The 15241-nt window shown below is 36.0% G+C and overlaps 2 protein-coding genes across 3 annotated transcripts; both read right to left on the bottom strand.

Annotated features, from left to right (window-relative positions):
* Positions 1 to 557: 557 nt before the first annotated feature.
* Positions 558 to 4196, bottom strand: LOC145115913 (uncharacterized). 2 transcript variants are annotated; one of them, XM_079052270.1, is made up of 12 exons: positions 3907 to 4196; positions 3284 to 3521; positions 3006 to 3197; positions 2639 to 2878; positions 2169 to 2537; positions 1827 to 2084; positions 1665 to 1742; positions 1309 to 1588; positions 1037 to 1234; positions 841 to 958; positions 702 to 765; positions 558 to 576 (listed from the first exon to the last, which is right to left on the bottom strand). In XM_079052270.1, the coding sequence occupies exons 3-8, from the start codon at positions 3048 to 3050 to the stop codon at positions 1514 to 1516; spliced, it is 1065 nt and encodes a 354-aa protein (XP_078908396.1). In that variant the 5' UTR covers positions 3051 to 3197; positions 3284 to 3521; positions 3907 to 4196; the 3' UTR covers positions 558 to 576; positions 702 to 765; positions 841 to 958; positions 1037 to 1234; positions 1309 to 1513. The 2 variants fall into 2 exon arrangements, with proteins under 2 accessions (XP_078908396.1, XP_078908398.1); XM_079052272.1 differs by lacking the exon at positions 3907 to 4196 and having other exon boundaries at positions 3006 to 3158; positions 3284 to 3296.
* Positions 4197 to 8953: 4757 nt separating this feature from the next.
* On the bottom strand, positions 8954 to 11716 carry LOC145112951 (uncharacterized). Its single transcript, XM_079049062.1, has one exon. The coding sequence runs from the start codon at positions 11714 to 11716 to the stop codon at positions 8954 to 8956; it is 2763 nt and encodes a 920-aa protein (XP_078905188.1).
* Between the last annotated feature and the right edge of the window lie 3525 nt (positions 11717 to 15241).

Genomic DNA, 15241 nt, shown 5'->3' with positions numbered 1-15241 from the left:
TTTTCATTACAAACCTATGACACCTAAAAAAGGTAAAAAAACAAAGAAACTTCTTCTGTCTTTTTGCACCTTTTCGATTACTGTGGCTCCATTATTCAAAGTGGACTCGAACCAACCATCAGCAATGAAAAGCTAATCAAGAACCAAAAGTAAAGATGAGTCAAGATTTTATATTTTTATGTGTAAAAACAAAGCATATGATACATGACTTTGTTTAAACCATAGAAGGTTAATCAAAATAAATCCAATAATAACAAGTGTAGAAAATAGAACTAACCATTAAACACAAGCTTCATTTCATATATTTACTTTGAAAAGTAGTCATCCACGCATTGACCACATCGTCCAACAACTTTTCAGGAATGGGGTTTATATCATTCCAAAGGTTCTATATGAAGAATAAAACAAAAACTCTTATTGAACAAAAGAGACAGTTTGGTGCAATAGACAAAATGAAAAAACAATATTACAAAAGTTACTTACATTCGGGAATGCATATTGCCGATACATGACAAATTCACGCATCCATTTCAACACATAATAGCCACATTCCCAATTAGACGATTGTTGGTTGCACTAAAAAAATAAACATCAGAGGTTTTCTTATGTTATATATATATATATATATATATATATATATATATATATATATATATATATATATATATAGAGAGAGAGAGAGAGAGAGAGAGGTCAATTACATCAGCAATCGTCCATGTCATTGGATGTGATGTTTCAAAATCTTCATTAAACATTTCAACAGCCCTAAAACAAAAACAAGTAATATTGTTACAATTTATAGAAAGAAATGTCATCCAAAAATATATAAAAAATATCTACTTTTCAACATGCTTTATGACTTTGTAGGAATCAGTCGGATTTTCCTCACTTCTTGATGGAATCCAAAATGTAACCAGTGCGTTGATAAGGGCAAATCACAAGCAGCAACCAATGTCGACTAGAATGTTTAAAGTGCTTAGGATAAAAATCAATGAACAAAAAAACATACAACAATTATTATAGTAGACTATAGTACCTTTGCCAATATGGGGCAAGAAAAAAGTCTTTTTCTTGATGGAAATTCATTGTTTCAGCGATCTCAGTTGCAACACGATTGTTGTGTTGGTTAGTCTTGTCCTGCTCATCATGGACACATACTGTTTCGGTGATCGACTGTGGGTTTATAAATGCACATCTGTTAACCCCATTTGTTGCAAGAATGGAATGTAGCACTCTGAAACAAAATAGTATATATTATAAAAATAAAATATTTTAAAAGTTTAATATAATGAAAATTAATACACTTACATTTGATACCAAAGTATACAACTGATGTCAAGCTCTTCACTATTCAACATCTCTAAAATCACATCATGCCTAATGTATGTTTCAACCCTCCCCGGCCCAAACATACCAGGTTCTGACTCAACATGAAAATATTCAACAAATTTGTTGCTTGTAAAACTACTATACCATGATTGAATGACAGGTCTGCCTTGTAGTTTCTTTGGTGTCACAAATTTTTGTGTTGCCCTCTTTGCAATTGTTGGCAACCGCTTGGCTGCTTGCTTTTTTGGTATTGTTGGACCTGCATTAACAGGCCATTTGACTGTTACATAGGGTTCAAGAATTTCAAGGGACTAATACTAGTTTTGAGCAATTACCTGGTTATCCATAACAGAGGCAACTTTTTTAGTGGGAGGACTTGCATCTTTTTCCACGGATGGAGGCGAGTAGGAGGTCTAGTAGATAGTCAAAGTAAGTGATTAATATAATTATGGTACTACTACAATATTAGAAGAAAAATAAAGGATATGCATGTATACCTTAGTAAGAAGAATCGCATGTCTTGGCCACTGAATAAAACTATAAAGTGCTTCCCCTAGGTTATCAGCATCACTGGTTGGCACAGGAATATGGAGAGAATGATAGTCACCATAGATTATATCTACTGATACCTTCACATGATCTTTTTGTAAAGGTGTCGAGTGTACTATCCCATTTCCAAATGGGTGGACGCGTCCCTTGGCACATCTTCTTTGCACCATGCCGTAAGGTAGCAACAACTCACACTCTGTAGGAACCTGAAACACACATCATGTAGTATATATGTAGCTAGTGCCTTTATATAAGTAATTATTTATGTTATACAGATACACAATACGCACTGATATTTTATCTAATGCATCCACCACTGGTGTCGATTCAAGACTAGTTTTGTTCACCACTGGGCTTGGGCTTGTAACAGTGTCATCATTATTCTTAGCAATCTCACGTAGTAATGAGGCGATCTTATCTTCCATGTCAGCAATCGATTTGGCATGTTCCTCTTGCTTAGCCTTCATCTCTTTCAAATCTAGTATCTCATGTTTTTTCCTATTTTTCTCTTTAATCCCTAGTATAGATTGCTTCAATCCAACATTGTACCCGATTGCCCTCATACGACCAGGATGCTCTGGTCCTAAAACCTCAACCAATAGATCGGATCCTGGTCTAATCTCCAAGTCTCCTTGAGATACTTGCTTTTCTTTCTCTACCTGTACATGTAAACAACATGATCTTGAGAACAAATACCCCATAAGAAACATTCTTTCAGGGAAATCATAGCAAAATTAAAATAAATGGATTATTATTGTACAATATTATCCACCAAGGGCTCCATATCTGGTGTTACAATCAATGCCCCTGAGGAATCGCATTTTAACCGAGCAAATATATAATCCCTTGCTCGTTCGCTTGATATCTGGTGGGCTTTTGTCAATACACCAGACTCCATCTCTTGCTCCCATCGAGGTCGCATGCCACGATACCCTTGTGGGCCTAAACGGGACGGGTTCTTGTTCATCATCACACTTGCTGTTGCTTTCACTCTTATTTCCTTCATATATGAGGAGCAAAATTACAAACATTACAACATAAATAACCTCACCAGTAAGAAAGTAAATGTGTCACTTCTTATGAGCTAATGGAGAAAATGTAGTAAATAATTACCAAGAGTTTCATACCTTAAATTCGGGCTTGGACTTTTGCTTTACAAAATCATTCCACATGTCTTTGTCTAGGTAGGGTTATTTTTCTAACGGATCAATGCGTTTGTCCATGAACTTGACAAGCTTGGACTTGTAGCTCCTCCATTGTTTATTGCAAACTTTAAGTACCTGAGCTTTGTAATCATCATTTGGTATGTTCCAGTGAGTCTGTAGTAAAAAGTGTATAGTAACTATTATTAACATATTTAATTATATTTAATATAAACACACATAACAAGTTTTAGTTATTATACCTTAATATTTAACCACAACTCATCAATCTCAGGTTGAGGCACTTCATTCCACTGTTTTAGGATAGAAATCCTAGTTCTCACAGTGACTCCACAATAGGTGGTGAATTCAAATATGTTATTTCCGATAGTTTGACCTAACTCATCGAACTCAATTTGTAAATGTACTAATTTGTGTTTTGGCTTATCCTTTATAAGAGAGACACTCCTCCCTTTCCTTTGTGGGCGACTCATTGTATTCCTACAGGAACAAATAAGATATCAAGACTAAATAAACTCTCAAGAGTTGTCAGAAAAATTACATCTTATCAAGTCATAAAAACACAATACATATCAACAACAAAAAAACAGATCAAATATCAGTAATAAGATAATCATAGTACATATCAACAATAAAAAATAGCATTTTTTCACTTGTTTGTCGTTTTACAGACTCCTAAATTACTCAAAAACCAAAACTTTGATAATTTTATCACAATACCTTGTAAACAGATGACAAATTTTTAAATATTCATCTGGACATTATCGTGCAAAATAGAAATTATATAGTATCTGGAAAAGACATTTTTTTTTCTCTATACTCGAACCTGAGAACAATTAAAAGTAAGAAACATTCTTTATCTTACCTCGAATCTTAGGTAATTCCTGCGCACAGTGGTGAAAAAACTCAGATTTGACCGCAAACGGTTGTGGTGCTGCAACAATGGATATCGATTTTGAGAGAGAAAGCTCAAAATTGACTGCTGTGAAATTCACTTCTGTAAAATTAGGGCTTAATTATGCCTATAAACTTAATATCGATTTTAAGAGGGAAAGCTCAAAATTTTGGCGGGCGAGATAAAAGGATTGTGCAGTTATCACAGATGCTACATGGCGGTTATCAATCGAAAACGTATTTCTTATAAAAAAAAAAGAATCGCAGACCCTAATTAATCTATGATGATTTTATAGTTAAAGATGGTAAAAAAAAGCGTGCTTGGTGAAACCTGATATGTGCTAAAAAGGGGTTTTGAACAAAGCCAGTAATTAAATCTTTATGATCTACGGCTCATAAATATTTTGGGTAAAAAAAGTTTCCATAAATTTCCCAAATGCATAATATATTAATTAAATATTGGTTGATGGTTAATCCTTTTACGCCTATTTTTTCTTAACTTTAATAAATAGTTCATGTAGTAAATATAATTATGAAATTGATATTTAAGATGATGATCTAATAAAATAATGTATAATGCGGTAATCAAAGATAGTATATGACATGAAGCATGACACGACATGAAAGTCGAGTTTTGAAATGTATATTAGATTATTAAAATTATTTTGGATAATTTAAGTAATTCTTATTCAAAACACTTTCTAAGTTTGTAATTTTGGATCCCGTTGGTATCACAAAATCAAATTTGAGATAATTCAATAAAAATACAATATGGATTTAAGGTGAAATTTGACATCAAACACATAATACCTTGCTTTCATTTTGTGTTTTTGAGATAGTATTTTGTATTTTTGCATAGAAACATTTTATCCTTGTGACCTACTACCGTAAGTAAAAGGATACTATATTATACAAAAAGAAAAGGAATAAATGTGAACAAAAAAACTCACCCCCCCCCCCACACACACACACCTCCAACAACCCCATCCATCACCACAACTGCCCTCCACCATTACTACCACCACCACCTCTACCTCTGCCACCACCGCCTCCGCCACTACTACCACCGCCACCACCACCACCACCTCTACCACCGCCATGGAAACCGCCTACAACAGCCACCACCACCACCTTTACCATCAGTGCCACCACTTTTACTACCACTACAACCTTTTCCACTGCCACCACTACTACCACCTCTTCCACCTCCATCACCAACACTACCATCACCGCCTCCAACACAACCACCAGCTCCGGTGGAGGTGGAGGTGGTGGTGGCTGTTGCGGTGATGGTTGTGGTGGCGAAGGTGTAACACCCAAAACCTGGTACGTCTTGAAACCCTCAAGAATTTACGTTATAGCATAATTGGTCCCTTGAGTATGCTGGGCGTACCTATGTGTATGCTTAGCGTACTCTGCATAAATGATCGCGGAGGAGCCTCATGTACGCAGGGCGTACGTGAGGGTACGCTGGGCGTACGCTTCAGAGGGTCAAAACCCTAAATCTCGGACTTGTCCCCCTGTTTAATCATCCTTTAGCCTCTTGGACCAAACCCTATCAGCCTCTTGAGCCTCTTTTCGTCTACTTTCATGTAATGCCCCGTTCCTGGTATGCATTTTTAATTAATATCCTTTTTATTTTAGAAGCTACTCGACGAGTCAGTAGCCCTAACTCGTCGAGTAACAGTGGGTCTGCTCGTGGATTTAGCATGGCAACTCGGCGAGTCCGATTATTCCCGACTCGGCGAGTCCGCCAGTTTGGACGAAACCCTAATTCTAAGGGTTTGTACCCTATTTAAGCATCATTATAGCCCCCAAACCAGCCCCCATCACCTCCAGAACGTTCTTTCCAAAACCCTAGCCTCTCCATAAGTGTTCTTGAGTGTTTCTCACCTTGTGAAGGATATTTTTTTGGTGCATCTAAAGGCTAGAAGAAGAAGAGAGAAGTTGAAGATTCGAAGAGGGCAATGTAGATCCAGAAGCCATCTTCCTTCATGCACCTTTTCTGGTAATCAAGTTCTCAACTTGATCCTTTTATGTATTAGATCTTAAAAGTCCCCAAATTGATGGTTTTGAGCTCAAAAACCATAAATCCTTAGTGATGAAGAAATTTTATCGATTCATAGCTCAGATCTAATCTCTCTTGAGATCCAGGAGCTCAAGAAGGCCATCTTTTGGCAGCCATGACCTTGTTCTAGTCAAGTAACCTCTATAATAGTTAAGTTTTAGTGTTATTGCTTCATTGCATCATAGATACACGTAAAGTTAGCAACTTTACGTGTTCAGATAGCCTTGGAAACCCAGATCTATGAATTGGATGCACTAAAGCTGATTAGAATCGACTGAATGGAGACTGCATGCAAAGGACTCGGCAAGTCAGGTCGCGAGCCCCAAATTTCCGGTTCAGTGAGTTGCAAGTCAAGGACTTAGTGTCCCCATTTTGTTGTGGTTCAAAGGAACCCAGTTGAGTGTTATCCAGGTCCAGACAAGTCCAGATGAGTGATCCATTATAGTCATGACCTGGAAATCATGGGACTCGACGAGTGTAAGAACACACTCGGCGAGTCCAAGGCAATCTTCTTAACCTCAAGAACAGACTCGACGAGTTGTTCATGCAACTCGGCGAGTCATAGACCGGACACGTTCATATGATGAAGGAGGACTCGACGAGTTGTTCATACAACTCGGCGAGTCAGATGAAGGTTGATTAGATAGTAGAAGGAGAACTCGTCGAGTCTTTGCTAAACTCGATGAGTAGGGTCGGGTAGGGAGCAGAAGAAAGGATAGGGACTCGACGAGTTGGCGGCCCCACTCGGTGAGTCATGTCAACTGGAAGTTGACTTTGACCAAGACTTTGACTTTGACTTTGTCCAGGGGTAAAATAGTCACTTTAACCAAAGATTAGTTAGCAGTGTTTGACTAAGTGTCTTTATGGGAATTGTAGCCGGGGAGTTACCTGGAGCAGCAGTCAGACATTTTCCCGATCAGCATTTCAGCAGGCAGCCTTACGAGGTGAGTTTCCTTCCGGTAGGAATGGGTCTACGACCACAATGTCGGCCCGTTTAGATAATAGTAGTTCAGTATGCTTGATGTCTTTGTGATTCAGGCATGTTTATGCGCTATGAGTTACGGACTGCGGTCCGATGCAGTATGCAGTATATGTGTTTATGTTATATGTTATGATTATGTTATGTTATGATCAGTCAGTTCCGGACTTCGGTCCGATGCAGTGGGCAAGGCCCAGTATGTGCTTTATATGTTATTGTATGGTATGTGGTAGTTTGGGGGAGCTCACTAAGCTTCGTGCTTACAGTTTCAGTTTTGGTTTCAGGTATTTCAGCTAGCAAGGGGAAGGGCTCAGGTTGATGGCATGGCACACACCACAGTTTCAGCCTGGGAGTTGGACTCTGATATTTTTGACATGATCTTGACATCAGTTTTGATATGAAACATATTCTATGACATTTTGAGATACACGACTTATGGTTTTCTTATATGATATTTGGATATTATGGTTTTAGTAATGTTTTCAAAAGAAATTTTTGGCTTGTATTTTTGGGATGTTTCATTTCAGCTGTGGTATTGTGTGTGAGAGTTTTGAGCTTAAGGAGAGGGGTTTGGTGGGCATTTTAGAGTTCTTTCAAGAAGGAGAAGTATTTGTACAAGCTTGGAACGAATTGGTGCTTCAAGATCCTGCCTAATCGCCACCATCACCACCACCTCTACCACCGTCACGGAAAGCGCCTACAACAGCCACCACCACCACCTCTACCATCAGTGCCACCACCTTTACTACCACTACAACCTTTTCCACCGCCACTACTACCACCACCTCTTCCACCTCCATCACCACCACCTCCGCCGCCACCACCACCATCACCGCCTCCAGCATAACCACCAGCTCCGGTGGATGTGGTGGTGGTGGTGGTTGTTGCGGTGATGGTGGTGGTTAAAGGTGGTGGTGGTGGAAGTGAATATGGAGGTGGTAACTGATACGATAGTGGTGACGGAGGCGGCGATAGAGGTGGTAATTGTGGTGACAGTGGTTGTGGTAGAGGTGGTGGTGACAGTGGCGGAGGTGGAGGTGGTAGAGGCGGTTTTGGTGGTAGATGACGTCGTTGGAGGTCGTGGGGGAGGTTCTTTTTTTGTTCAGATTTGGTCATTTTTTTGTACACTATATACCATTCAACTTCTTGAACTGTTCACATATTATCCTTTTACCTACGCTAGCAGGTCACAAGGATAAAATGTGAATAGGTTCGACAAGTTGGATGGTATATGGCGTACAAAAAAAATGAAAGTGACTGAATATAAACAAAATCAATAATCTGTTACCCTGAGACATTTTCCCTTTTTATTACTATATTATAATAATTGAATTCCATTGAACTACAACAAAGAGTATATTTATAACTCAATTTTATGTTATTCAAAAAATAAATAAATAAAATAAAATAAATTCAACTTCATTAAAGAGCACCATTGTAACTTAATTTAATTTGAGTATAAGTATGGTAATAAATAAAGGCTTGATAGTCTTGAAACAAAATAAATACGAATCAACTAAAAAATATTCTCTTCGTCATATACTCTCATCAATTTTGTGTTCCTGCAAAAAAATAAATAAATAAATAAAACAATATCACTACAGATTTATAATCAAACATTATTTAAAAAAAATAGATGGTTTAATACCTTCATCATTAGGTTGAACAATATACCCCTTCATTATGGTCTGATCTTAAGTAAACATTATTATCAATGTTAACATCTGAAGATGGAATACCAATGGAAAATGGAGGCAGCTCGTCAAATTGGTCATACTCTTCCTCGTCCTCAACATTTTCAACCCCTAGTATACGTCGTTTTCCATGTAGGACAACGTGCCAGCTCGAATCTTTCGGGTCCCCAACAAAGAATATTTGCTTCGCTTGTTTGGCTAGAATGAAGGGTTCTGTTGCATAACCCTCTGTGGAAAGGTTGACAAGTGTGAAACCGTCGTCATCAACCTTAACACCTTATCGGTTGTCGACCCACTTACACTTGAACAAGGGCACTATAGTGGAGGAATCATATTTCAATTCCCAAATTTCTTGAATAACACCATAATACGAGTCTTTGGCTATAATTGACCTTCCTTCATGAGTCGCACTAGAGTAGTCAATCGATGTGGCTATTAACGTGACTCCACTATTATGTACTGTACTCTTTCTATCACGTTCTTCGGTGTAAAACGTATATCCATTAATATCATAACTTTGATATGTTGACACCGCGTTTAGTGGACCATACCCCAATATTTTCACTAATGGATCAACATTGGTTGTGCCTAAACTTTCTTTCACCTTGTTTTTCAACCATTGTGGAAATGTTCCCATATGCTTGTTAGCCAACCATTTTTGTGTCCTTCTATTGTGGGTTGTTCTTAAGGTTCCCATGTGCTCATTTATGTATGGAGCAACAACTGTCATGTGTTGTAAGACTGTAAAATGTGCTAGATGGAATTTATTTCGATCGGGAATAACCACTTTCAACCCACTTATACCAACCCCTTCAAGTCTACCTTCATGTCGTGATTGTGGTATTCCAATACTTGGCACGCCTTCTAGATAATTTGTACAAAATTCAGTAACCTCCTCTGTAGCATATCCTTCAACAATACTGGCTTCGGGTCGATGTCGATTCCTTACATACCCCTTAAGAAAACCCATATATCTCTCAAATGGGTACATGTAACGTAGAAATACCGGACCACAAATCTTTATTTCTCTTATAATATGGGATACAAGGTGAACCATGATGTCAAAAAATAAAGGAGGAAAGTACATCTCAAGCTGGCAGAGAGTGATGATGATATCATTTTGCCATGAATCCAAAATCTCGGGATCAATTACTTTTAAATGAATCATGTTAAAAAATAAGCAAAGTTTTGTGATTATGTGCCTAATATGGTCCGGTAGTATACCACGAATTGCAATGGGGATCATATGTGTAAGTAAAACATGATAATCATGCGACTTCATACCACTCAATTTCAAGTCTTTCAATGATACTAACCTCTTGATGTTTGAAGAATAGCCGGATGGAACCATCACACCATGCAAGCATTCGCAAAATGATTGTTTCTCAACTTTAGACATGGTATAACAAGCTGGTGGTAGATACGCGCGTTTTTCGTCTTTCGGAATAGGAGCAAGCTCGGGTCGAATTCCCATTTTAATCATGTCCCTTCGAACCTTAATTCCATCCTTTGATCTTCCAGTAATGTTCAACAACAATCCTATCAAGCTTTCACCAACATTTTTCACTATATGCATAGGATCAATACAATGTCGAACATCTAACTTTTCCCAATATGGTAATTCCCAAAAAATTGACCTATTTTTCCAATTATCCGGACAATTGTTTTTAACACCTTTTCCAAACACAATGTTTAGTTTTTCAACCCGAGAAAACGTAGTTCTTCCGTTCATTGGTTGAGGCGCTTTACCATTCTCTGTTTTACCATCAAACAAATTTCCTTGTTTACGATATTCGTGATCCATTGGAAGCGATCTTCGATGTCCCATATACACATTTTTTTTACAGTTTTCCAACCATAACCGGTGTGTATCATTTTCACAGATTGGACATGCCTTATTTCCTTTCGTACTATACCCTGATAAATTTGAATAAGCTGGAAAATCACTTATAGTGCAAAAAATCATGGCTCGTAGTTGGAAATACTCCTTCTTATATGCATCATACACTTCAACGCCCAAATTCCACAATTTTTTCATGTCCTCAACTAACGGAGACAAATACACATCAATATCGTTGTCGGGTTGTTTCGGGCCTTGAATTAGCAATGACATCATGATGTATTTTCGCTTCATGCATAGCCAAGGTGGAAGATTGTATATACATAGTAGCACTGGCCATACGCTACGTTGACTACTCATGTTTCCGAATGGATTAATTCCATCTGAACTAAGTCCGAATCGGATATTTCTAATCTCAAAAGCAAATTCCTTAAATTCATAATCAATATTTCTCCATTGAGGAGAATCAACCACGTGTCTCATTTTTCCGTCTGTGCTACGCTTCTCGAAATGCCAACGCAACAACTTTGCATCTTTGGCGTTTGCAAATAATCGTTTTAGTTTTGGTATGATGGGAAAATACCACAATACTTTAGCAGGGGTTGCATTCCTTTTCACATTGTCGTCTTCTTCCGTATGATTCTTCTGTTTATATCGCGATTTACCACATGTAATACATTTATCTAGACCATCATACTGATCTCTATAAATCATACAATCATTTGGACATGCATGAATTCTCTCGATTTCCAAACCCATTGGACACACCAATTTTTTCGCTTGATATAATGAAACAGGTAGCTCGTTATCTCTGGGAAGCATTTCATGCAAAATCTCTAGCAAGTTTGTGAAACTTTTATCACTCCAACCATTATTCGCTTTTAAGTTAAATAATTTTAGCACAGCAGAAAGTTTGGTAAATTTTGTGCACCCAACATATAACGGTTTTTCCGCATCGACAAACAGTTGTTGAAATTTTTCAAAATATTTATTAGGAATGTCATCTTGAATATCATGTAACATGTCATCTATTTGATCATAATTGTCATTGTCAAAATCGACAGTCTCGTCGTCATTAGTTTCGGTATCAATCATATTACGATCAATTAATAGCTCACCATGTCGTGACCAACGAGTATACCCATTCATAAACCCATCACATATAAGATGTTCTTCAATTAACTTTGAATCGGTAAACATTTTACAATTGTGACACTTTTTACAAGGACACCAAATTTGACTCTCTCCTTTTTTTACTCGATGATCCTCAGCAGCTTTAAGGAAATCTTTCAACCTAATCTGGTATTCTTTGTCATGACGTTGTAATTCATACATCCAAGTATCACGATCCATCTATAATTCAAGAAATTCAGTTATTATCAAATATACATGCACGATAAATATACAACAAATGTGGTTGTAAGTTATCACTCCTAATCACTTTTTAAATAACTTGTCTCATATTTGAACATTTATTAATAAATTAAGTATTTAAAGCTAAACCAACGATATTTCTTTAACCATATGGAAGTAATATACCTTATAGCCGGAGAAAAGAACCTGAAGAAGATCCTTCTAAAGTTTGTTGATGGGTAACTACCCTACAAGATAAAAACAAAACACGAATAAATTATAACCAAATTCAATTAACAAAACTAAGAACAAATATGCAATTTAGTCTATAATAAAAAATTTTGGGACGATATTAGGTGTATTTTGTAGGATTTTTAACAGAAAATATAGCACCTAAGATTTTTAATTATATTAATAATAATTATTATTTATATATGAAATTATAATTTTAACAAAATGAATAAATAATGGTTTTACATATAAAACCTGATTTCATTCAAGAATGCTTAATTTACCTACTATCTTTTTTTTTTAATAAACAAAAAAAAGTGTGACAAGTATTAATTATCAACTAATGCATGACGTGGAAATTATTAAATAAATGAGTTTTATTAGAGAAAACAACATTAAATATAAGAAAAAACTAATAACGATCCGATTCTATTTATCCATTTGCTCCTGGTTTATCAGCAACATAGGGGTCACGCCCGATGTAGAGAAGAGAAAGGCAGCCTGATGGATCGAGAAAATTACAGAAAGTAAAGAAGACGTCGGTCTAGCATAGAGGATGTCAAGAAGGTAGCGTCAAAGCTTACTTCTGGTGAGATTTCTTGTTGTGATCCTTTATAAGAAACCATGAATTAAATCTTGATGTTTATCAGACGATCGGGATTGAAGATCCAACGTTTGGATGTAGAATATAGACAACATCCAAGAGTCAACGTCCATGATCGACAATGGAAGATGTTCAATCCAAATCGAGGTAGGGTTTATAGTTGGATTTGAGGGGAAACTGAAATCGCAGGTGAAGCTTAGTAATTGGCGATGCGGGGAATGGATGGGGGCGGGAGTCAATTGGGGGTGATTATGTTTGTATTGCAACTAGCGAAGGGAAGAACAAGGAACAAGGAAGCTGCAACGAAAAAAGAGATGATGGAATTGTGATTTGGGGGTTTGTTTTTTTCAATTTTAATGTCGTTCAAGAAAAAATATAATCTATTTTGATCAAATAGAATCAATCAAACTATTTAATGCATAAATTGCAAAATCATATGGTTGGAAATTGATTTAACAGATGACAAGAGGCCGTATTTATGTACAAGAGGCTGTATAGGATATGGATGTGGACCTACTGTAGCGGTGCCTAATTTTTAGGTATTAGATTTTAAATATAAGACTCTTTATCACGTTATATATAAAATACGGTTATAAATGACTAAGTGTATTCTAGCGTATTCTATTCCCCTTTTCATGTACTACACCAAATAGAGTACGGTTGTTCTTTTCATAAAACCGTATACTAAATCTTTTCTAAGCCATTTAACATTATATAATACGAATTACTCTATAACCCGTATTATATATGTCGTAATTTATTTTTGATTCTGTAGTAGTGACAAAAATCTACAAAAGCTCCATGAATGGTTTTGTGGCCGCTCACCTTGCTACCGTTAATGTTAAATGTTCATCAACTAAATTATGTTGCAGGGGCATAGTCGTAATCTCCATCATCATCGTCCCTATCTCCTTCTAACCTGGCTGCTGGTGTATAGTAGTAGCCACTGTCATTCTTCTCCATGTTAGCATGACTCCTACCTAACCACCCTTTGATTGACTTTTTGTCTTCTTACTGACGAGTTTCTGAAAAGCATGTTAAAATGAAAGGTCAACAACCAAAATAGTTGGCGAGTTCACGTATTTGCGAAACTTAGGATATACAAATCCAAACTTTGTTTGACATGAAACTACCAATCGAGAAAGTATACAACAACGTGTAAGTAATTGTTTTGTAAGTTTATAAGCAAAAGTAATAGTACATGCTAATGCATTGAGCTCACAACCAAGCCTACGACTGCACTACGACTGCACTGCCCTATCAAGTTGTATGTTCTATCGTTAACATAAGATGTACATTGGTAATATGTACTCACATTTCGGTGTGAGTAAGGAGTTGTCATAAAATAGTACAAACATTTTGTATAATAGGAACATGTTTTTCACCCCAAAATATGAAAACAGTAAAAAAAAGAGCTTGGATACACGCAATAATGGGCATAGACAATCTACAATTAATCCACAGACAAACCACAACTGATCCACTGATAGAAACTCGAACGTCCAATCCTACTTTGATCCTACGAAACGTAAAGATACTAGTAAGCTTTGTGCCTGGATCTCGAGTTCAAGTAATACTTATATACTATACTATTATTTAATGTTTTAAAACTTATATTTATTTTTGAAAATTTAACTTATTTTATATAGTCTCTGTATTCAGTGTCAATAGATTTTATACATATTAGAATGTTTGCAATAACATTTGTCATAAAAATTGCTCATTTAATATATACAAAAGAGTTTTATTATACATTTTAAGTCTCATAAATTTGAGAATATTACCAAAACAGTTCCAAAACCAACCAAAATTTATATTTTTTTTACTTAAGAGTGGGTATAGTGTCCCTACAAAAATTTTATGATTGTTGGATATGTTTAACTATTTATTATAATTTATATCTTAAAAAAAGCAATAAAATATGATTAAATAATAAGAAGTCATAAAAATGTTTGAAAATTTTATCATAATAGTTTCTAACCTTTATCTGGTTTGTGTAAAATTTAAAAGATTTTTGAAATATCAGAACTAAAGTTTTATGAATTTATTATGATTGTTTTTGAACGGCGGTGTTAGTAGTTAGAAGTTAGTGTCACAAAATCATCAACGTCTGGATTAGAACTCGAGACCTCCCATATAAGAGGAAAAACCTCTACCAAGTGGGCTAGTCCCACGTTGGCATGAATTTAATATGATTAATAACACATAAATAAAAATAATTATCAAACAGTATCCAATACATAGTATCCAAAGATTAGTAAACTTTATTTTCTGGTTCTAACAGTAATCATGAGCTTTTAGGTAAAATTTCTTAATTCATGGAAAAATAGCAAATGTTCCAAGAAAAATTCCCAAAATATTTTTACGTCTGTTTTATAGTGTCATGAAGTTGGAAAAAAAAAAACTAAACCGTCATTAGATATAGCAAAACCTGATTTTATAAATTACCTATGTTTAGCTCTAACAAAGTCAAAATGATTACTAAATAGCACCGAAACAGTATCTAAACTTTTCCAAAATTTATTTCTATAACTTTC

This window comes from Lactuca virosa, chromosome 5, assembly GCF_052849685.1.
Source record: "Lactuca virosa cultivar CGN04683 chromosome 5, Lactuca_virosa_CGN04683_v6, whole genome shotgun sequence".
Taxonomy (NCBI): Eukaryota; Viridiplantae; Streptophyta; class Magnoliopsida; order Asterales; family Asteraceae; genus Lactuca; species Lactuca virosa.
This window is presented reverse-complemented; position numbering and strand designations above follow the sequence as displayed.

What these genes read in the sequence shown, in the direction of transcription:
- LOC145115913 (XM_079052270.1), bottom strand. Translation starts at nt 3,050, where the DNA reads ATGTGGAATGATTTTGTAAAGCAAAAGTCCAAGCCCGAATTTAAG. An exon ending in AGCCCTTGGTGGATAATATT is followed by an intron (nt 2,538 to 2,638) that starts GTACAATAATAA and finishes TTACATGTACAG; the next exon opens with GTAGAGAAAGAAAAGCAAGT. An exon ending in ATGCATTAGATAAAATATCA is followed by an intron (nt 2,085 to 2,168) that starts GTGCGTATTGTG and finishes TGTGTGTTTCAG; the next exon opens with GTTCCTACAGAGTGTGAGTT.
- LOC145112951 (XM_079049062.1), bottom strand. Translation starts at nt 11,716, where the DNA reads ATGTTTACCGATTCAAAGTTAATTGAAGAACATCTTATATGTGATGGG.